The sequence below is a fragment of the Bos javanicus genome, chromosome 13 (assembly GCF_032452875.1).
Source record: "Bos javanicus breed banteng chromosome 13, ARS-OSU_banteng_1.0, whole genome shotgun sequence".
Taxonomy (NCBI): domain Eukaryota; kingdom Metazoa; phylum Chordata; class Mammalia; order Artiodactyla; family Bovidae; genus Bos; species Bos javanicus.
The window spans coordinates 66009101-66031990 of record NC_083880.1 but is presented as its reverse complement, the minus strand read 5'-3'; the positions used below and the strand labels follow the sequence as shown (position 1 = coordinate 66031990).

The 22890-nt window shown below is 35.2% G+C and overlaps 1 protein-coding gene across 2 annotated transcripts in view; it reads left to right on the top strand.

Annotated features, from left to right (window-relative positions):
* RBL1 (RB transcriptional corepressor like 1) overlaps nucleotides 1-22890 on the top strand; it is a 60486-nt gene that overhangs the window by 11528 nt on the left and 26068 nt on the right. For both annotated transcript variants that reach the window (XM_061437519.1, XM_061437520.1), the window contains exons 6-16: nucleotides 110-270; nucleotides 1958-2007; nucleotides 2600-2786; nucleotides 3757-3923; nucleotides 8540-8652; nucleotides 8838-8941; nucleotides 12879-13016; nucleotides 14787-14951; nucleotides 16859-16991; nucleotides 21284-21550; nucleotides 22615-22826. In XM_061437519.1, the coding sequence (XP_061293503.1) occupies nucleotides 110-270; nucleotides 1958-2007; nucleotides 2600-2786; nucleotides 3757-3923; nucleotides 8540-8652; nucleotides 8838-8941; nucleotides 12879-13016; nucleotides 14787-14951; nucleotides 16859-16991; nucleotides 21284-21550; nucleotides 22615-22826 (1697 nt within the window). The remainder of the gene's footprint in view (nucleotides 1-109; nucleotides 271-1957; nucleotides 2008-2599; nucleotides 2787-3756; nucleotides 3924-8539; nucleotides 8653-8837; nucleotides 8942-12878; nucleotides 13017-14786; nucleotides 14952-16858; nucleotides 16992-21283; nucleotides 21551-22614; nucleotides 22827-22890) is intronic.

Sequence of the window (22890 nt, the reverse complement as noted above, 5' to 3'; positions counted from 1 at the left end):
GAGACCTTATTTATTTTTGAAAACTGATAATCAGTTTTTAGAAAAAGAGTATTAAAAGTTGATCATATTCTTTTTTCCATCCATTGGTTCTTACACCCTGTCAAACTAGGTTTACCATCTAATTTCCAAACTGCTGACTTTCGGGCTTCTGAAGAACCTCCCTGCATCATTCCTGTACTGTGTGAACTGCATGACGGACTTCTGGTAGAAGCCAAAGGAATAAAGGAGCATTACTTTAAGCCATATATTTCAAAACTCTTTGATAGGAAGGTACTGTACTTACATTTAAATGATTCAGCTCCTGTGGGTCAGCAGTAGCAGCCTCCAGGAGAAAACCAGTATTTTAAGCAAGTTCTTAACATTATAGTACTTGGGCTCAAGTTCCCAGGTTTCAGCCTCTGCTGTGATGCAGTCCTGGCCAGTGATTTTCTGTGATGTGCAGAACTGAGCTGTGGAAGAATGTGACCAGCCGTATGTCCTGTCAACTAAATGCACAGCCAGAGGCATCTGTAGGAGGTTCTGATAGAGAATTAATGAAGGACAGACATCAGAGTAAGCCTAAGGAAAAGCAGGAGGTCAGAGTAAGCTGGTTTATTGCCACAATTTGAATACTGTTTACACAATTTGTTATTTACTAAAAGTAGGATGATATTTAACAGCTGTAGCTTTAATTCCATACAAGTAGAGCAAGAGTCCCTGAAAGGATTAGGTCATCACTAACTGGGTTCTTCTCTTACGTATACTTTTGTATCTAGTCTTATCTTTCAATAAACAAATATTTATGTGCATATACACAATTTTTATATTTCTCTGTGTGTGTATATACTCAAAATATCTCTTTCTAAAACTTTAATCTCCAGCAAAGTAAACTTTAAAGGAACTGAAGGATTTTGTCTGTTGTGCTCTGTAGAAACGGTGCACTCCTGGGTATGGTGACCATACATCTTGGTTTGCCTGGGTTATCTGGGTTTTGGCTGTTGGTGTGGCATAATTACTAGAATGTCTCCTTTTTTCACTTCAGAAGTATCCTGGTTTGAACAGTGGTTCTCTTGCCCATGGGCCACAGACCGTTTATTTGGCCTGTTTAGGATGTTTTACATTTTTATTTTGTTCAATTTTTAGCTGACACATGAAAACCTTTTATGTGAAAATTTTTTAAAAATCAGAATTGGCAGTGTTGGTAACTACATGGGTAACGATTGTCAAGCTCAATAATGGCTACCTCTTAGGACAAGGAAGCGTGCTTTCTGCCCTCTTCATTTATATATGTTAAACTCTGACCCCTGAAAGCATTTGAGTTTACAATCCCTGATGTTTGATAATCTAAGAATAGTGTGGATACACAGACAATGTGAATAACAGTGTAATTTTCCTTTCTCACCAGTTGTTGTTGTTAGTCACTCAGTCGTGTCTGACTCTTTGTGACCCCATGTAGCCTGCCAGGCTCCTCTGTCCATGGGGATTCTCCAGGCAAGAATACTGGAGGGGGTTGCCATTTCCTTCTTCTCACCAGTAACAGTAGCTATATTCCTTTCATATCTTTTGCTTGTCTGACACATACCATCATTCAATAACTGTTAGTTTCCATTCTTTATAAACAATCTTTAAAATTGGACAGCTTTCATCAGAATCGTTTGGGGAATTTGTTAAAACTGCTGCCGTAGTTCAGGCTTTGAGATCTGTCAAGTCTGCCTTTTTAACAAGTTCCCCTATATGATTGTTATGTCACTAAAATTTGGAAACCACTGCTATGGGTAGACTAACTTCAAAGTATTTTGAAATCCTGACGTTAAATGTTTTTTAATATTCGCATACTAAATAGGAGGTATTGGTCTGGAAAAAAATGTTTAATAATTCTGTTTTGTGTTTGTGTGTGTTAATTTAGATAAATGTAATGTTCTTGTGTGTATGTTAATATGCTTACTTACATAATGTCACAATGACTTTTTCTTCCCAGATTTTAAAGGGCGAATGCCTTCTGGACCTTTGCAGTTTTACTGATAATAGGTAATTATCTAGCACTAAAAGTATCAGACATATCATATTACTGTCAGTAATGATTTGTTACAGTTGGTTAAGGGATATGTTGTATCAAGTTAACAGCTCCAAATTCAAATTCAGGTTTCTTCTGCATTGGTGGAATTCAGTGCGTGTTATTGCTAAGCCTTGTAGTCTTAAATTTATTTTCAGAAACCATTGGCACTTAAAATATCTGCTCTCCTGAGAAACTCATAAACAGACCCAATGACTTCTGTATTTGAGTTTACATTCTTTCACTAATCAAATATTGGCACATTCAGAATGTACTTATATTTCAAGGCCACACACAATTGTTTCCTCAATGATCAGACCTTAATTAGGTTCAACTAGTTTTCAGATTAAGTACAGATTCTTTTCAGTCACCTTGCAAAGTAATTTATTGCCTTTTATGTGAATGTGAAGAATGTTCATGATCAGATAGAAACCTCAGATATTGTTAGATGGGCAGAGTTAATAAAAACTAAAAAGTCATGAGCTTTTCCATGCTATGGAGTCAAAATCTATAAGATTTTGTGTAACTTAGTTGTATCATAGGAGCTTAAAAGAATTCTCTTTTCAGCAAAGCAGTGAACAAGGAGTACGAAGAATATGTTTTAACTGTTGGTGACTTTGATGAGAGGATCTTTTTGGGAGCAGATGCAGAAGAGGAAATTGGAACCCCTCGGAAGTTCACTGGTGACGGCCCATTAGGGAAACTGACAGCACAGGCTAATGTGGAGTGTAACCTTCAACATCATTTTGAAAAAGTAATATAACCTAGCCTGGCCTCAGTCTTGAATGGTCTTTTTCTGTGTGTGTGTGTGTGTGTCTCTACTAACAGCAGAAAAGTGAAGAAAGTGAAAGATGCTCAGCTGTGTCTGACTCTTTGCAAACCCATGGACTATACAGTCCACGGAATTCTCTAGGCCAGAATACTGGAGTGGGTAGCCTTTCCCTTCTCCAGGGGATATTCCCAACCCAGAGGTCACACCCAGGTCTCCTGCATTGCAGGTAGATTCTTTACAGCTGAGCTATAAGGGAAGCCCAACAGCAGAAGCATCTTTCAAGTTAAATCTTGAATTTCTTCTACTAATTCATATTTCCCATGAAAACTTTAAAGAATAATTTTCAAAACTATAGCATATAGTATTTAGGTCATTTCTTGCTATTTTTCATATTTGGGTATTTTCCCAGAATGCCTGGATTTTCAGTAGACTGTGTCTTTGGATGTGAAGACATACTTTTTTCCTGTTTTTCCTTTGTACCACTTTAGCTGCTGCTTTCTTGCTTTAAAATTTGCTTTCCTACCATATGCTTTTCTCAAACATCAGCCATATTATTCTGGATTTGATTGTTTATAGCCAAGGCTTAATTCTCTGTTTATGTGTTAGGTGGGTTAGAGTATAAGGTCTGCTAGAAAACTCATAGAAACCTAAGTTTCAGTCCCAGCACTTCCATTACCTTTGTCAGCTGTTTCCTCGCATGCAAAATGAAAATGTGCATGTTATATTTCAAATGAATGTTATGAAGATAATGAGATTGTAGAGAGAAAGCACTGTGGAAAAGTGTTATTCAGAGGTAGGATGTTATTAGCATAATATTGCTAAAAATGTGGTAGGTAACCAGAAGAGGGAGAAAAAGTAACCTACTAAACATGAATAGAGAGGATGGTATCTGTACTAAATTAAACATGTAATTTAGTAATTTTTAATGTCACATATTTTTCTTTTCTGTCAGAAAACATCATTTGCGCCTTCTACCCCACTGACAGGACGGCGATATTTAAGAGAAAAAGAAGCAGTCATTACTCCTGTTGCTTCAGCTACCCAAAGTGTGAGCCGGCTACAGAGTATTGTAGCTGGCTTGAAAAATGCACCAAGTGAACAACTTATAAATATTTTTGAGTGAGTATGATACTATTTTTTTCCAAGTTTTCCTCTAATTTTAAATTAGATTCTGTAGTTCATTCTGTTTTCAGTACTTCTGAATTCTGGAGATAATGGATATACATCTGACAAGTTTTACTGTACCATTTCAATCACAAAGTATATTGACCTAAAATCAGGTAGAAGTACTATGAAAAATTATATATAAATTTTACTTCATATTATTATAGACTTTGAAGATTAAACGCATCTTAATGGTTATGTAGCTCTAACATTCCACTCTGGTAACACCCCTAATTTATGCATTACTGTTTTTGTTTTCTTTTTTAAATGGATTCAATCTAAATGTCCATCAAATGGAAGACTGGTTACATATTGATTGTACAGCCATGAAATGGAATTTTATGCAGTTGTTGGAAAAAAAGAGACACATTTTATAGTAAAGATGATAAAATGAGGCCAGACCAGAGAAACTTATTTCCTAATACCTAATGAAATAACAGAATAATAAAAATCAGCAAACTATCAGCAGCAACCAAATGAAAAGAAGGATATTATTTCATGCTATAATTTTCCAAAGCGATGGTCAAGAAAGGAAATGGATGCTCCTAGTATGCCCCACCCCCAAGAAGCATTAGTGAAGGAAAAGGGTTTGTTAACAGGGTCTTGAAAATGCTCATTGAGTGAGTAGGCAGATGGGCAAAAAGTCCTATTAATAGAAACTCCCCAAGTGAAAGTTCCTCTATACCACCAAGATAGCAGCATAAATATGAAAAATCCTTAGGGCCTTCCATTTTCTGAGGTTCCTACCTGATTTGTGGTGAGATCCTCATAAAACTGGAAGGTATCCCTGACCTAGGTATAGTGAACCCTGGAATGGGGATATTTAACTAAATCTCAGAAGAGAAAGCAAAGCCCTGGTCTTCAACAAAAGCTGAACCTAGCACCATCTGTGTTGTACTCCCAGTCCCCAAACCTCAGTCTATAGAAAAGTGGACAGAACATTCATCCCCAGCTTCAGCCACAGCTCAGAAGATAAACAGATGGCAGGGAAGGTAGGAAGACTCATAGCATCTGATCTACCCTCATAGTATTTGAATAAATAGATCTGGACCGAGCTGTGCATTTAGCATGAACGAGTTAAAAAGAAATGGCAAAGCAACTATGCAAACTTTTTAAAATCAGTACACTTATTTATTTGGCTGTGTTGGGACTTAGTTGCAGCATGTAGGATCTTGAGGCATTGCAGTACATGGACTCTCTAGTTGTGTGTGGGCTTAGTTGCTCCATGGCATATGGGATCTTAGTTCTCTGATTAGGGATCAAATACTGCAAGACAGATTCTAAATACTGGATCACCAGGGAAGTCTCTGTGCAAACATTTTAAAGCACAAGAGAAGGAAGGAAGAAAATGTGGAATGCAAAAGACAACCTGGAAATAAATAAATGGAAAGACATTTCGTGTCTATGGATTATAAGATTTAATATTGTTAAAATGTCCACATTGCCCAAAGCAATCTACAGAATCAGTACAATCCCTATCAAAACCCAATGACATTTCTTATAAAAATAGAAAAAAAAAACTAACATTCATAAGGAATTTTGAAGGACTTCTAATAGCCAAAATAATCTTGAGAAAAAAGCTGGAGAGCTCACACATCTTAATTTCAAAAACACATTATAAAGCTATAATAATGAAATCAGTATGATATTGTTATAAAGACAGACATGTAGACTAGACATGGAATAGACTAGCATCCCAAAATGCAGCTTCATGTATATCATCAACTGATCTTTGACAAGGGTGCCAAGACCACACTATAGGGAAAACTGGATATCCACATGCAGAAGAATGAAAAAAGACTCATTTACATATACATAAGTTACTTTAGATACCTATTATAGGTGGAATCATGTAGCATTTGTGTTTGGCTGGATTCAGTTAGTAGAACATCTTCAAGGTTCATCCATTTTGTAGTATATAATAGGATTTTAAGGCTGTATATATATATAGAAATATATATACAGCATTTCTCTATATATTTCTATATATAGAAATAATGGAATATTATCTATTATATATTATTTGCATAAATAATGGATATTTTGTATGTATATATATGTGTATGTATATATACACACACACACAGTTTATCTATTCATTCATCAGTGGACCTGTAGGTTGTTTCCACATCTTGGCTGTTGTGAGTAATGCTGCAGTACACTTGGGTCTCTTTGAGATATCTCCATGGAAAAAAATGAAGATGGGATTTTGTCTTATGCTTTATACAGAAGTTGACTAAAAATGGATTAAAAACCTAAACATGAGACCTGAAACTATACAGCTAGAAGAAAAAATTGGTGAAAAGCTTTGCAACATTGAAATAGGCAGTTATTTCTTGGATATGACATCAAAAGTATAGGTAACAAGCAAAAATAAACAAATGGGACTACATCATACTTAAATATTTCTGTATAGCATTGGAAATAATAGGATGAACGGCAGCATACTGGAATGCTTGCTTGCTTCTGCATGCTGAATCATGTCTGACTCTTTGTGACACCAAGGACTATAGCCTGCTAGGCTCCTATGTCCATGGGATCATCCCGGCAAGAATAATGGAGTGGGTTGCCATTTGTTTTTCCAGGGAATCTTCCCAACTCAGGGATCCAACCCGTGTCTTCTGTGGCTCCTGCATTGACAGGCATATTCTTTACCACTGAGCCACCTGGGGAGCCTTACTCAATTAAAAAATGAAAGTGTTAGTTTCTTAGTCATGTCTGACTCTTTGCAGTCCTTTGGGCTGTAGCCCCCCCAGGCTCCTCTGTGAAAATCTCCAGGCAAGAATACCGGAGTGGGTTGCCATTTCCTTCTCTAGGGAGTCTGACCCAGGGATCAAACCCAGGTGTCCCACTTTAAGGGCAGATTCTTTACCATCTGAGCCACCAGGGAAGCCCTATACTAGAATAGGAGAAAATAATTGCAAGCTGTATATCAGAAAAGTTAGTAGCCAGCATATATAAAGAACTCCTACAACTCAAAAAAAAAAAAGGCAAAAAACACTTCATTTTAAAAGAGGGCAAAAGACTTGACATTTTTCCAAAGAAGACATACAAATGGCCAAAAAGTATATGAAGAAAATTCTCAATGTTATTAATCATCAGATAAATGCAAATGAAAACCACAGTGAGATATCACCTCATAGCCATTAGAAAGACCACTATCAAAAAAAACAGAAAATAACAAGTGTTGATGAGTATTAGAACTGGTGTTCTGTTGCTGGGATTGTAAATGGTGTAGCTGGTATGGAAAATAATATGGAGATTTCACAAATAATTAAAAATAGAATTTTTATTACCTAGCAATCCCACTTTTGGGTATATTTTCCGAAGAGTTGAAAACAGGATCTCAAAGAGATATTTGCACACCCAAGTTCATTGCAGCATTACCTACAAGAGTTCTAGAGATCTACTGTAATGTGTACATAGCTAACAAAATGTACAGTTAAAAATTAAGAGGGTGAGTTTATTATTTGTTTTACCACATAATGAAATAAAAAAGACAGCCTAGTTTGAAGAAAATATAACTCAAGAAGCACAGCTTTGTATTAGAACGCAATAAGAACAAAGTGTTTTTGCCACGTATGCTACCTGCCTTTCTACACATGATGCTGGTCCATTTGAATATGGGATTGAGAATTCTGAACCCTGTGCTTGTTATTTGGCTTTGGGCAAGTCACATTCTTTCTCATAAACTTGGATTTGTCATTTCTGAATTAATACCTGTATTCTGTGGTTGAATGATAGGAAGGTAACAGAGTTAATATAATAATATAAAAGTAACAGAGTTAATTGCTTCTCGCCAGATATCTTCCTTTTTGATGCTACATTTTTTTTTTAACTTGTTTTGATTTTGGTAAAAATTACATGCAATTCATTTTTACACCACAATATATACCTAAACACTGCCCATTATCTAGTTTTTTAAATCAGGTTTATTGAAGTATAGCTCAATTGGTAAAGAATCCACCTGCAATGCAGGGGACCCCCGGTTTGATCCCTGGGTTGGGAAGATCCCTTGGAGAAGGGAAAGGCTACCCACTCCAGTATTCTGGCCTGGAGAATTCTATGGACTATAGTCCCTGGGGTCTCAAAGAGCAGACATGACCGAGCGACTTTCACTTCACTTTACTTGAAGTATAATTTATGTATGAGAGTCATCTTTTTTACTGTACAGTTGTATGAGATTTGACAAATGCATACAGTTGTATCATCACCATGATGATTAAGACATAGAAGAGTCCCTCCAAATTTCTGCCCCTTTATATTCAGTCCCTACACCATCCCCAGCCTCTGGAAACTGTCCTTATAGTTTTGCCTTTCTAGAATTTCATATAAATAGAAGCATAATATAGAAGACATAGACTCCACTAATGTTGAAATTCTAAAACAGTATGCCAAATGGTTATATTTAAAGGCTGTAGACTAGTTTGAAATATCCTATGTTTATATATCCAGGTTTACAACTTAAAATAGGACTTTGGTCACTAAAATCCTGACTAATTCTTGAAAGAAGACATGTTAGTAGTCTGGGTTTTTTTTCCTGGTTATTAGATTCCTATTGTGTTTTATAGGTCTTGTATGCGTAATCCTATGGAAAATATTATGAAAATAGTGAAAGGAATAGGAGAGACTTTCTGCCAACACTATACTCAATCAACAGATGAACAGCCAGGATCTCACATAGGTAAGGAGACAAAACTGAAATTGATACAGCATTGAAAGTAGACTGTCCCAAGAAAAATAGAAATCCAAGTTTTTCCTTCCCTGTAGTTTTTAATATATCAGATTTAAGTTTATATAAATTTTGTTCTTTAGTTATTAACAGCTACATTTCATTTTAGCACGTTTTCTTTTTATTTGCCCTCATAGACTTTGCTGTAAACAGACTAAAGCTTGCAGAAATTTTGTATTATAAAATATTAGAGACTGTAATGGTGCAGGAAACACGAAGACTTCATGGAATGGACATGTCAGTAAGTAAATTCACTCTACCAGCCGCTGGCAAGTTCCATAAATCCTAAGCCTGGAAGCTGTGTGTTGAGAGGCTCTGTAGTTCATTGTAGGTGGTTCATGGTCAGCAGTTAATGGCACATTTAGCCATAATGACATATTAATTGGCCTTCATTGTCTTTGGCACACTCAGTACTAGCCACCTCTTGGCAGAAATGTGGAACATGTAAAATTTGTTTTTGGTACGCCATCATCATCTTTCCCCTTCAGGTCTGTTGTTTGTCTTTCATTCCTAGTTAACTAATGTTGAAACCCCCCGACCCCCTGCAACTATTAATCCAAGTGATAACTTAAATATGTGGCCATACCTCTCAGGGGTTTTTAAGGAATAAAATGTTAGCAGCTTTTTTTTTTAATTGCTCCATTTTCTTTGGACATTTGATGAAGTTGGATCCCTCTCTCCAATAGCTCAGTAAAGAAATTTTTCTAAAAAGTTAATCCTAGCATGTGATCTTTGTTTCTTCCTCCTCCACTCTCTTGTCACTTTTGGAGCCTTCTGACTGTAATTTCCAGTAAGAGCAAGTTGATGTTTGGGGGTGCTGCTTTAACTGTTAAAATAAAATTTCTTTGTGTTTGCACCCTGGAAGCTTTCTTCTGTGTTGGTTCCCCATTTTTACTGGATTCCATGTTTTTATTTTTCACGATTTACTAATATTTGATGGAGCATAGGCTCCCATAACCTCCTAAGAAAGAAGTAAATTTTCAGCTTTTTATTTTGAAATAATTATAGATTCACAGAAAGTTGCAAAAGTAGTACAAAGGATCTCATGTATTCATTTGTCCCCAGTGGTTACATTTTATATAGTATGATACCAAAACCAGGAAGTTGGAACAATGTATGTCGTTCCCTTTACCATTGTATCACATGTGTAGATGAGGTAACCACCACCAAAATGAAGATACAAAATTGTTCTGTCATCATAAAGATCTCCCTCATGTTACTCCTTTTTAAGTGACACTTGCTTTCTTTAGCCACTAATTTGTTTTCCGTATCTATACTTTTATAATACTCTGTGAGTTCATTTCGTTTATATTTGTTGAGGTTTATTTTATGACACAGGAATGGTTTATCTTGGTGAATGTTCTGGGCTCTTAAAAAGAATGTGTGCTGTATTTGGGGGAAGTGTTCTGTAAATGTCAATTCTGTCTTTTTGGTTAATGGTATTGTTAAATTCTTCTATATCCTTGCTAATTCTTGGTCTAGTCCTGTCAGTTAGTGAGAGGAGATAAGGGTATTGAAGTTTCCAAATGAAACTAAATTTATCTATTTCTCCTTTCAGTTCTGTTAGATTTTTTTTTTAATTCATATATTTTGAAGCTTTGCTGTTTGATGCATAGACATTGAGGTTACTGTCTTCTTGGTGAATTAATCATTTTATTATGACAGAATATCCCTCTCTTGAGTCTGGTAATTGTCTTTGTTCTGAAGGCATCTGGCTGATGTTTATATATAGCCACTCCTGCTTTATTTTGGTTACCCAATGTTTGTATGATATAAGCATATGTAGTTTTATTGTGCTTCACTTTTTTGTGCTTCACAGATAGAGAGTTTTTAATAAAAGTTTGTGACAACACTGTGTCAAGCTTGTTGGTGCTGTTTTTCTAATAACATTTTCTCACTTCATTTCTCTGTGTCACATTTTGCTAATTCTTGCAGTATTGCAAACTTTTTCATTATTATTGTATTTATTATAGTGATATGTGATTAGTGATCTTTGATGTTTTATTGCAAAAAGATTACGATTCATTGAAGCCTCAGATGATAACATTTTTTAGTAATAAGTATTTGTAAATTTTTTTTAGACATGATGCTATTATACACTTAATAGACTATAGTATAGTGTAAACAGCTTTTATATGCATTGGGAAACCAAATAATTTGTGTGACTCACGTTACTGTGGTATTTGCTTTATTGCATATTTATTGCAGTGGTCTAGAACCTGGTATGCCTATATATATTTTTCTACTCTTTTACGTTCATTCTACCTGTATCATCCTTTGAAATTAGTTTCTTGTAGGCAGTGTATAGTTGAGTCACGTTGTTCTGTATACTATGTCAGGGTCTTTCTTTTAACAGATATTAGCTTGCATTTAATTGTTCTTATGTTAAGGGCATAAATCTACTATTTTATTTTTTGTTTTCTGTTTTGTTGTTTGTTTTCTTTTTCCTACCTTCCCATGGATTACTTTGAGCATTTTCAGAGTGTATACCTTTGTATTAAATTTTTTTTAGTGGTTACTCTAGGTATTACACTATACATACATAATTTCACAATCCACTGTTATAAACATTTTATTGACTTAAGTGTGGAAACCTTACCTTGCTTTAAATTTCTTTTTCAAAACTGCATGAATGTTTTATTTTAAACTCATACTTGATTAATAGTTGTCTGTATATAGGATTCTAGATTGACAATCATTTTCTTTTCTGATTTTGAAGGCATTGCTCCATTATCTTCTAGATCCCAGGATTGCTAATTAAAAGTCCAGGGGCATTTTAATTCTTTGTCTTAGTACGTGACCTGTTTTTACTTTCTGAAATCTCAATATGGGAGTCTTTCCTTGAATGTTGGATTATTCCTCAAATGTTAGGTTATACCCTTGTCTTTCAATTGGAGGAATTCCTCAAATGTCTACTTTTTGAATGAGTCACTAAAAATGAGACATTAATAAACCCTTATGTCGATAAAACAGTTTGGGTCAAAACTCTTGTGCACAAGAGTGAGAATAAAAGTCCAGAAGCCTCGAGTGATCATGTAGTATAGGGACCCTCAACTGTTGGTGTCTTTAAAACTTATCTGGAGTATTTTGACTTGTCTAGAGAAGTATCTGCTAATCTCTTGCCTGGCTATTGGTGTTATGGAGCAGAACACAGAAGGGAAAGTTGGTCTCAAATTCAGTCTGCAGGCTTTCACCTAAAACCACAGTCTCTTCTATACCTGGTGTTCTGAGCTCTGATTCTCTCTAGTTCAGTTTTTGTAGAGACTAATTCTCTAGACTAGAGGCCTATCATCTGATTCCTTAGAGTGGATGTTGTGTGGGAACCTGAAGAGTTCTATGTTAATACTGTGAACTTGCAGATCACCCATCCATGTCAGCCCCTGCCTAATAACCTCTACTTTCCATTCTGCCTGTGCCTTCAGTTGCTGTGTTTTTCTCAGGTTGTATGGGGCAAATTCACTTAAGTGTCTCTAGTCAGGCCCTTATGTTTGATCATCCTGCTTTCTGCTGGGTAATTTGTCATTCTTTCATCCACCTTCAGTTTACATATACAGTTTGTGGTTATAGGTAACTCCTTGTTTTATCCTAGGTATTTTCTATTTCTTATTCTCTTTGTTGATTTGGAGTGGTATTTTTAAGAAGGATGGCAAAAATACTATTTATAAAACTGAAAACTTATGTTAAATTTTAAACTCAGTGGTAAAATAGGACTTTATCTTCTTAGTAAAATGTTTCTTTCTCTGAACTTCTAAAAAGTCTTAGCTGTGATATACTATACCTTTGATTTTAGTGTTTGATTAATAAACACTGCCCTCATGTTGAGAAAACAGGTGACACAAAACTCATGTAAGTAAAGGAGCCAATTCTTATGTTTGTCTCTTTGTGGGAATATTAATTATTTTATTATTTGCTCCAGTTTCAAAGTAGATTTTTGTTTATGCCTCATTTACATTTAACATCTACCACTGACCAAGATTATATCTTACAAGAAAACTCTTTTATCAGTTTAAGAACTTGAAGTCTTATCTATATTAATCTAGTAGAATGGAATATGCTCTTAGATAAGTTATAATATGATTTATAACTTACGTAAGTTATTTTTTCTTGTTTCTGTAGTCCTCTTTATATAATGGCAGAGGCTAAAATCCTTTTAAACTGTGGTCTTTCTCTTCCCCAAGGTTCTTTTAGAGCAGGATATATTTCATCACTCCTTGATGGCCTGTTGTTTGGAAATAGTGCTCTTTGCCTACAGCTCACCTCGTACTTTTCCCTGGATTATTGAGGTTCTTAATCTGCGACCGTTTTATTTTTATAAGGTGAGATGAGAACAAAGTTTTGTTAATGCTTTGCCTCACATAAACATTCTGTTTGTATTAGTGATGAAGAAGTGAACTGTAGTGATGTCTGGATAATATTTCCAGAAGTATTCTGAAAACATACTGCTTTTGGGGTGGAATCAAGGACAAAGAAGAGAGGGAGAGAGAATATCAGTAAACTAAGCCTATCTCACAGCTTCAGACATCACTGAATTGCAAGTATGGCCAGGAACTAAGTACTTAACTTTGAGTTTTCTGTATTATGAATGAAAAATCATAATCCTGTTAAATAGAGGCATGATGAAGAACAGAAATTCTTTTCTCCTAGGAGAAAGAAAAATCTAAAATTAATCACACTCCTTCCCCAAATTTGAGTTAATTCACTGTGGATAAATCTTACTTCCCCTTTTTTTCTGCTGAAACCTTTTTCTTCCCTTTTTTTCTGCTGAAACCTTTTTCTTCTAAACCACAGAGGGCACAGCTACAGTAACACTTAATGTTACCTAATTTCTGAATTTAAGATTGATGCTATTATTATACTTGTTGGTGTGGTTTAGTTAATATTTTGTCACCTATGTTACTTTCAAACTTCTGATTATGGAGAAGTAAGTTTGGGACTTCCCTGATGGTCCAATCCAGTGGTTAAGACTGTGCTTCTACTGCAGGGGGCATGGGTCAAGGAACTAAGATCCTGCATGCTGTGTGGGATAGATAGATAGATACAGATAGATAAGCAAGCAAGCCTAATGTTGTAGAAATGCAGACCACTGAAAAGCTTACCCATTTGAATTGCTGAGTGTGGAATTTAACTTTTTAGTTTTGTGGCGAAAATTGCTTTTCTATATTTAATGTTTATGTGAGTATTTCAGATTTTTCCATTAGGAAATATATGTAGTTTTATTTGAGGAAAAAGTTTAGTTTTTGCCCTCACCTAATAGAAATTCATTTTTATTTGTAACACCCTTTTTTTCATTCTAGAAGTTAAATACGTTAGTTTTTTAATCATAAATAATACTCCCTGAAGAAAAATGAAAGGTATATACAATTGTAAATATTAAAATCATACATTATAATCCTAATATAAATGATAATTGCTGTTAATATTTTTGTATATACGCTTTCAGAGTTTGCTCTAGATGTTTATTCTTATTGAAAGTTAGTTGCTCAGTCATGTCCGACTCTTTGCAACCCCATGGACTGTAGCTGCCAGGCTCCTCTGTCCACGGAATTCTCAGGCAAGAATACTGGAGTGGATTGCCATTTCCTTCTCCCGGGAATCTTCCCGACCCAGGGATCGAACCCAGGTCTCCCACATTGCAGGTGGATTCTTTACCGTGTAAGCCACCAGGGAAGCCCAAATATTCTTATTAAAATGTAACTATAGTGTATAAAGGCAAAGTTCCTTTTATATATGTTATTCATGAGCTGTTGGGAAGAATAGTCTGAGAAAGGAAATCGAATTCAAAATAGCACTGGCTTGGAAACCCAAGACCTGACTTCTACTGTTGGACTATTGACCAGTTTTACCTATCATTGCTTCAGTTTTCCATATACAGAATAAAACATGAAAACCAGAAATGTATGTGAAAGTATTCTTAAGATCTTTAAAACTTCTTTATAAATTAAAATATATTAATAAGCCACAGAATTATGATTCAAAATGTTCTTGGTTCTATGTCATTAATAAGACCAGAGCTAGCCATACATGTAAGCCTGGTCTAGAAGTGACTACTTGAGACCATATTACTTTCTCTGTTTTCTCTTCCCCAGGTTATTGAGGTGGTAATCCGCTCAGAGGAGGGACTTTCCAGAGACATGGTAAAACACCTGAACAGCATCGAAGAACAGATTTTGGAGAGTTTAGCATGGAGTCATGATTCTGCGCTGTGGGAGGCTCTCCAGGCTTCTGAAAACAGAGTTCCTACCTGTGAAGAAGTGAGTTAGGGCAAGGCTAATAATCCCATCATTTTATGAAATCTCTTTATTGAGACATGATCCCATACTGTATAGTTTACCTATAAGTATACAATTCAGTAATTTTTAGTATATTCATAGATATGTGAAATCATCACCACAGTCAATTTTGAAACATACCACCTCAACAAGAAAAACTTTAGGTATCACTTCCCTACCACCTGCACCCCTACAGCCACTCGCACCTGTCTTCTTCCTGACCCTAGGTAACCAGTAATCTACCTTCTATCTCTATTGATTTCCCTGTTCTGGACATTTCATGCAAATCATATAATATGTGGTCCTTTGTAACTGGCTTCTTTTATTAATATAGTGATTTTCAAGGTTCATCCATGTTGTTATATGTATCAGCACTTCATTCCTTTTTATGGCTTAATAATATTCCATTGCATGGAAATATGTATATATACACACACACACCGTTTTGTTTATTCATTTATCAGTGGATGAACTGGTGGTGTTTCCACCTTTTGACTATGGATAATGCTGCTATGAACATTCATGAACAAGTATTTGTATGGACATGTTTTCATTTTTCTTGAGTATATGGCTAGGAGTAGAATGGCTGGTCATATACTAACTCTAAGTTTTTGAGGAACTGTCAAACTGTTTTCCAAAGTGGCTGCACCATTTAACATTCCCACCATCAGTATATAAAGATTCCAATATCTCCACATCCTCTCCAGTGCTTATTATCTGTCTTCTTGATTTCTAGCAATCTTAGTAGGCATGAAGTATTATCTCATTGTGGTTTTATTTGCATTCCCTGATGGCTAATGATGTTCAACATTGATTCAAGTGCTTATCAGCCATTTGTATATCGTCTTTGGAGAAATATATATTCAGATCCTTTGCCCATTTTTTATTTGGGTTGTCTTTTTAATATTGAGTTATAGGAGTTCTTTACATATTTTAGATATACTCCTTTATCTATTATATGATTGGTAAAACCTTTCTGTGGGTTGTCTTTTTACTTTCCTGATAATGTCCTTTAAAAAACAAAAGATTTTAATTTTAATGATGTCCAATTTATTTATTCTTAGTTTTGGTATCAGAGCTAAGAAATAATTAATCTCATCATTTAAAATTTTTCAAATACAGAATTTCATAAAGAATTAAACATTTTTCATTAGTAGTATTTAGAATAAAAAGATCAAAAGCTTCTGCCTAATACACTCAAATTGCACATTGAACAGTTTGGTATCATGAGAAATTGAGTTTTCTCCCTCCATCTCTGTGTTATTTTTTGACTCCTGTCTACATCCTTCTTTGGTTTTTTGTGTCTACTTATACTTCAATTAACCATCTTGAATTTTTCCCTAATCTCAAACTACTGAAAGAACTATTTAAGACTAGGAAGAACTGAAAAGAAAATGATTTCTTAAATACTCTCTTCCATGCTTCTGTTGTCTTTACAGCAGACTGTGGTTAATTGGACAGTCTTCAGTATTCATCAATTTTTCTATTACAGGATCCATTGGGGAATGAAAAAAACTATGACCTTGAAGGAAAAGGATTTGAGTTGAAGCCATTTCTTTAATACCTAGTAGTAGTTTGTCCTTAGGCAAATTTCACATTTTGAGCCTCAATTTTCTCAGTCCCTAAGTGAAGAACAGTAGTGCCCACCTGATAGGTTTACTTCCAGTGGTCAGTAATCTTAAATGATATAAGGTTAAAAGTAAGATGAACTCTTTACATAACTTAATATTAACTATTGAGCATTTTATACAAGTTGGTATATTTTGTGACGAGAGAAAGAAAGGGAAATAAAACAGTAAAAAAGTTAAGCCTTTTTTCTTACCCTTTCTGTTATGTTTTGATCAGTGGGTTTATCTGTATGTAAAGCAGAGGGGTTTTGTTTTCTTCAGGTTATATTCCCAAACAATTTTGAAACAGGAAGTGGAGGAAATGTACAGGGACATCTTCCCATGATGCCAATGTCTCCTCTGATGCATCCAAGGGTCAAAGAAGTTCGGACTGACAGTGGAAGTCTTCGAAAGGGTAGGTTGACCATCGGTAAAACAAAGGAAAAATAACAAAGACTTTTTTTATTAGAGAAAATTTCAAGTTTTGCCCTAATATGTTATTAAGAAACCAATTTTTTTTATCAAGATTTGAAAGGGGAATAATGTTTATGCCAATACCCTTTGTGGCTATTTATATACTTTTTTATATTAAAGTAATAAGGTTTCCACTATGATTCTGAATATAATTATTTTTTTAAATTGCAATATCAGTTATTATAGAAATCATATTTTGGCCTTTTTATAAATACACGCAATTTTTCCTCAATGCTAATAGAAAACTACTTAAACTAAGTACTCATCTTTGCAAATGTGACAGAAGTTATATTCTTTCTCTATGTGTGACTTGATAGAAAAACGCCTAAAGCAGAACAAAGAACTCGTTGGGATACTTAAGTTCATTTAATGAATTACTTATCTGTACTCTTAAAATAGTTATTTTGAGCCTTACTGTAGGAAAATTTTAGTGCATTCTTCTTTATTTTCTCTTGTGATGTACCAAACTGATGTGTGTATCTTCTGGACTATATAACTCTTTAAGTTTTAAAAATCAGTTGAACCCTTCTGACCACAGAATATCCCTGAAGAAACCTCAGATGAATAAATATTCAGGTTACTTAGTAAGGTAGCTCAAGAACCATTTCTGAACTATAATTGTGTGTGTGTGTGTGTGTGTGTGTATCTTGCTTTGCATGTAGTGTAAGTTCACAAAAATATGCAAGCTGTGCATGCAAAACAATCCTCATTAAACTATAGGAATAATCAGGACTGTTTTATGACCTTTAAAAAATTGTCAAAACTAAAAACTTCCTTACTGTCAATTATTGGTATTTATCAAAGAAGTGAAAAAATAGTAAAAAAAAAAAACAAAAAAAACTTAATATATGGTTGGTTTAGTTGCTAAGTTGTGTCTGACTCTTGAGACCCCATGGACTGTATCATGCCAGGCTCCTCTGTCCATGGGATTCTTCAGGCAAGAATACTGGAGTGGGTTGCCATTTCCTTCTCCAACTTAATATATACTATGATTAAAAACTTTGGAAACATTGAGAATGGAAGTGTTTTGTTTTTTAAAAACTAAATAATGATGCTTGCCACTTTCTTCTTATATAACTTGTGATACTGAGTGAGCTTTTTTCCTGTGCCTTGGTGAATTTTCATGTTCCTTTCACACTAAAGGAACAGCTTTCAACACTTTTATCCTTTGCTCTTTGAGTGTTGTGAGATTTTTTTTCCGAGTTCCTTTAAAGTGAAGTTTTTTGCCATTGTAACTTCCTGTTGGATGTCTTCATGCTGTTCATCATAACAACTTTGCATTTATATTAATAAGTCTCATCTTCACACAGTTATTCTGGCTGTATATCTAATCTCTTGAACAGCAGCAGTGTCAACATTCTTAGGGCCAGCTATTCTATAATTTCACTGACAATTTTAATTTCACTTTCAGCGTTATTACTCTTCATTTCTTTGTTGCACTTTTTTTTTTTGACAATTCCCTCTTTCATTTATTTTTGTAAAATGTGGATTTATCACTGGGAAACAAGGAGGCGAGGTAACTGTATGCTTTATGCCCTACATGAGTTGAACAGCAGATTTGCCCTGACCCATGACTGACAGACTTTGAAAGAAGTGACAGGATTGGTCACCAATCATGATGCACATCTACTATTTACATAATGATTTGTGGGAAAAGTTTGTAGTTTATGCAATTACAGTTAATATACCATGGCAACAGAAATTTGAAATTTGAACCTTTTTGTTAAGGCTTTTGTTAATTTAACTATGTTGTGGTAACTGAAATTCATGTATACTTTAACTGTACAAAGCATGAACTTTGTGTGTAGCATATATGTATCTGACTATAATTTATATATTTATGTTATATGTGTGTGTGTTACCTGGAGAATTCCATGGACAGAGGAGCCTGGCAGGCTACACTCCATCGCTTTGCAAAGACTTGGACGTGACTGAATGACTGACACTGTATGTGTGCAGCCTAGCTAGAGATCTCAGAACTAAGAGCATGAAGAATGGTCACTAAAATGATTTTCTCTCAATGGTGGGATTTTAAATGTTAACTTTTTCCTTATAGTTTTTGGTGTTGTTTGAATTTTTCAGTGAGCTTTTAAAACCTGAAATATAATTCACATACCATAAAATTCACCTTTTTAAAGTATGCAATTAACAGGTCTGTAGTAAATTCACAAGACTATACAACCATAGTTGTATATATGCCATTGTATACATGCCATCTAATTACAGAACATTTTTATCACTCCCAAAAGAATTCCTGTATCCAATAGTCACACTTTATTTGCCCCTCTACCAAGACCCTGCAACTACTAATCTATGTCTCTATGGATTTGCCTATTCTAGACATTTCATATAAATGGAACTATATAATATGTGACCTTTGTGATTGGTTCTTTTTCAGGCATGTTTTCAGGTATATATATGTTGTAGCATGTGTCAGCACTTCCATTACTCTTTATGGCTAAATAATACTTGGGTCCAACTCTTTGTGACCCTGTGGACTATAGCCCTCCAGACTCCTCTGTCCATGGGATTATCCAGGCAAGAATACTGGAGTGGTTGCCATTTCCTTCTACAGGGGATATTCCTGACCCAGGAATCAAACCAGCCTCTCTATGTCTCCTTCATTGGCAGGCAGATTCTTTCAATACTGAGCCACCTAGGAAACCCTGAGCAAAGGTTTTTGAGCTTAATATGCATTACCTGAGAGGCAGGGTTCCCAGAGATGGGCCATTATGGATAATTTAAGCTTATAGGCAACATCCCTTTAGTGACTAACCTGCAATAAAGGTTCCTTCCTATTATATGGCAGTGGGATTTTGCAGTGAAGTGAGATTAAGTTCAACTCCTAGTACAACAGAGAAAGTAGGAACTTAACTGATGGACGTTTGGGTTATTTCTACCTTGTTGGCTTTTATGAATAGCACTGATGTGAGCATTCAGGTAATATATTATTTTTATAATTAGAAGAAAAAGTTATTTTCTTGTAGGGGTTCATGCAAGAGAGTCAAATAATAGAAAATCCTTAGAAAACAATAATATTGAGCCTTGACTGTAGTGGGGGAAAAGACAATTTATTAATTTGTATACTTACTAAATTTTTATTGAATGTCTACTGCAGCTTTTCCAATACTGTGCTAGGCAAAGAATCATTTCAAGGGGTTTGCAGCTAACTTGGTGGTTATAACATGCATTTTCCCCCTTGAAATGTCAGCTCTGAACATTCCTACTTAGCTTCAAGGACTACATCGGTTTTCTTAGAAATAAGACATAAAGGTAGACTTCTGTTAAGGGCAATGGGCTACAATAGAACTTCCCACTTGTTTGCTAAGGCTGAAAGTCAGAGCTGCTTTCATAACCCCCAGAATTAAGAAGAGATTTTTATTAAACCATAACTATTTCCCCAGTTACCTCAGAAATCCAGAGAATCGTCAAATTATTACCAGAGGTGATTTTTCTACCTTATAAACATGTTTTGAAAATAGATGACATGGCTGTTACACACTAATGCCTCAAATTAAACAGTCATAACACTTCTGCTCATCTTCATCTTTTAGTGGGTTTGTAAAAGATGATTCTGTGTCTACTAAATCAGAAAGCCACAGCTACTGCCTTAAACTGTTTGAAGTGTAGATATGTGGGAAGAGAGAAAATTGTGAACCAAATCACTGATTTTTCCTTTTTATCAGGAGGAGACAGAAGTAAGTTGGACTACTTTTCTAATTTAACAGTCACTGTATTCTACCTCTCAGCTTCTACTTTCCCCGTAATATTTTGGTTCTTTAACATAGGCAGAGGTTTAAGAAACTAGGGAGGTTAGCTATTGTAATTTTAAGACTTATTTCATTCTTCTCTCTCCCACTAGATTCGATATTGCATGAGGACAGAGGCTGTTATTTTAGCATAGTAACTCAGTATCTAGGGCTTCCCTGTTGGCTCAGTGTTAAAGAGACACTGAGTGTCTGTGCAGGAGACACAGAAAATGCGGGTTCAGTCCCTGGGTTGGGAAGATCCCTGGAGGAGGGTATGGCAGTCCACCCCAGAAATCTTGCCAGGAGAATCCCATGGACAGTGGAGCCTGGCAGACTACAGTCCATAGGGTTGCAAAGAGTCAGACACGACTGAAGTGATTGAGCACAAGTATAGCACAACTCAGTATCTGTTGAACGAGTGAGTAAACCTGATTTTTTCTGTTTGAAATACAAGTCAAACTGTTAAAATTTTTCTCTTTATTAGATATGCAACCATTGTCTCCGATTTCTGTCCATGAACGCTACAGTTCTCCTACTGCTGGGAGTGCTAAGAGAAGACTTTTTGGGGAAGACCCCCCAAAGGAAATACTTATGGACAGGATCATTACAGAAGGAACAAAATTGAAAATTGCTCCTTCTTCAAGCATCACTGCTGAAAATATATCAATTTCACCCGGGCACAGTCTTCTGACAATGGCCACAGCCATAGTAGCAGGGACAACAGGACATAAAGTTACAATCCCATTGCATGGTAATATTTTGATGCATTTTTTTTTTTGAAATGGATAAAAATTTAAGAAATGTCTTACTGAATTATATCACATGGTCTTATTACTCCTGTATTTTCTCCTGAACCTGTATTTTTTTTCCTCTAGGAGTAGTTTTAGGTTCATGGCATAATTGAGCCTTTCTTGCCATCAATATCCTGCACCAGACTAGCTCATGTATTACAACTGATGAACTTTCATTGTCACATCATTATCATTCTAAGTCCATAGTTTATGTTAGTGTTCACTCTTGGTGTTGTACATTATATGAATTTTGCAAATGACACATATCTACCATTATACTGTTATACAGAATAGTAACACTGCCCCTTTAGTTTTGTTTTGAATGTATAGAGGCTTTCCTCATTTTATTTCCTCATTTTATTGCACTTTGCTTTATTGAACTTTACAGATAACTTTTTTCTTTTTTTTTTTTAACAAATTGAAGATGTGTGGCAACCTTGTGTTGCCGTGTGATGATTAGCATTTTTTTAGCAACAAAGTATTTTTTAACTGAGGTACATACAGTTTTTGAACATAATGCCCATAACACACCCTATAGACTGCAGTATAGCAAAAGCATAATTTTTTTATGCCTTGGAAACCAAAAAATTCATGTGACTCATTTTATTATGATATTCACTTTATTGTGGTTCTCTGGAACCAAACTCTTAATATAAACTCTGAGGTATACCTGCACAGTTTTTTGAATTTTCATATTTTATGGATTTACTACTCTCTTTGTTAGGACTTATTTTACCTGAGTTTTACAAATGAGTGCATTGAGCAAAAATTTTGTTTAGTGTTTAAAAACATCTCCTTTAGACCACAAAAGAGAACAGTATTATTGTTTCAGAGCAGAAATAGGAAACAAGAATATCATAACCTAGAATTAGTATTTTTGTGACTTTCTTCTTCTAACATTTCGCACAGATAGATAGTAAACAAGAAGAGGGAGGGAGGGAAGAAGGAACGAACCAAGAAAGAAGTATTGACAACTTTTCTGGGACACATTTCTAAAACTAAGAACTCTTGCTTGTACATTCAGGTATTGCAAATGATGCTGGAGAGATCACACTGATACCAATTTCCATGAATACAACTCAGGAGTCCAAAGTTGAGAGTCCTGTATCACTTACAGCTCAGTCATTAATTGGTGCTTCTCCAAAGCAGACCCATTTGACCAAAGCACAAGAGGTACATCCAATTGGAATAAGCAAACCAAAGAGAACTGGGTCCTTAGCACTGTTTTATAGAAAGGTATGTGTTTTTATAGCATCTAAAAAGATCTCCTTTAATCAGTACAATAAAGATTGAGTAACAG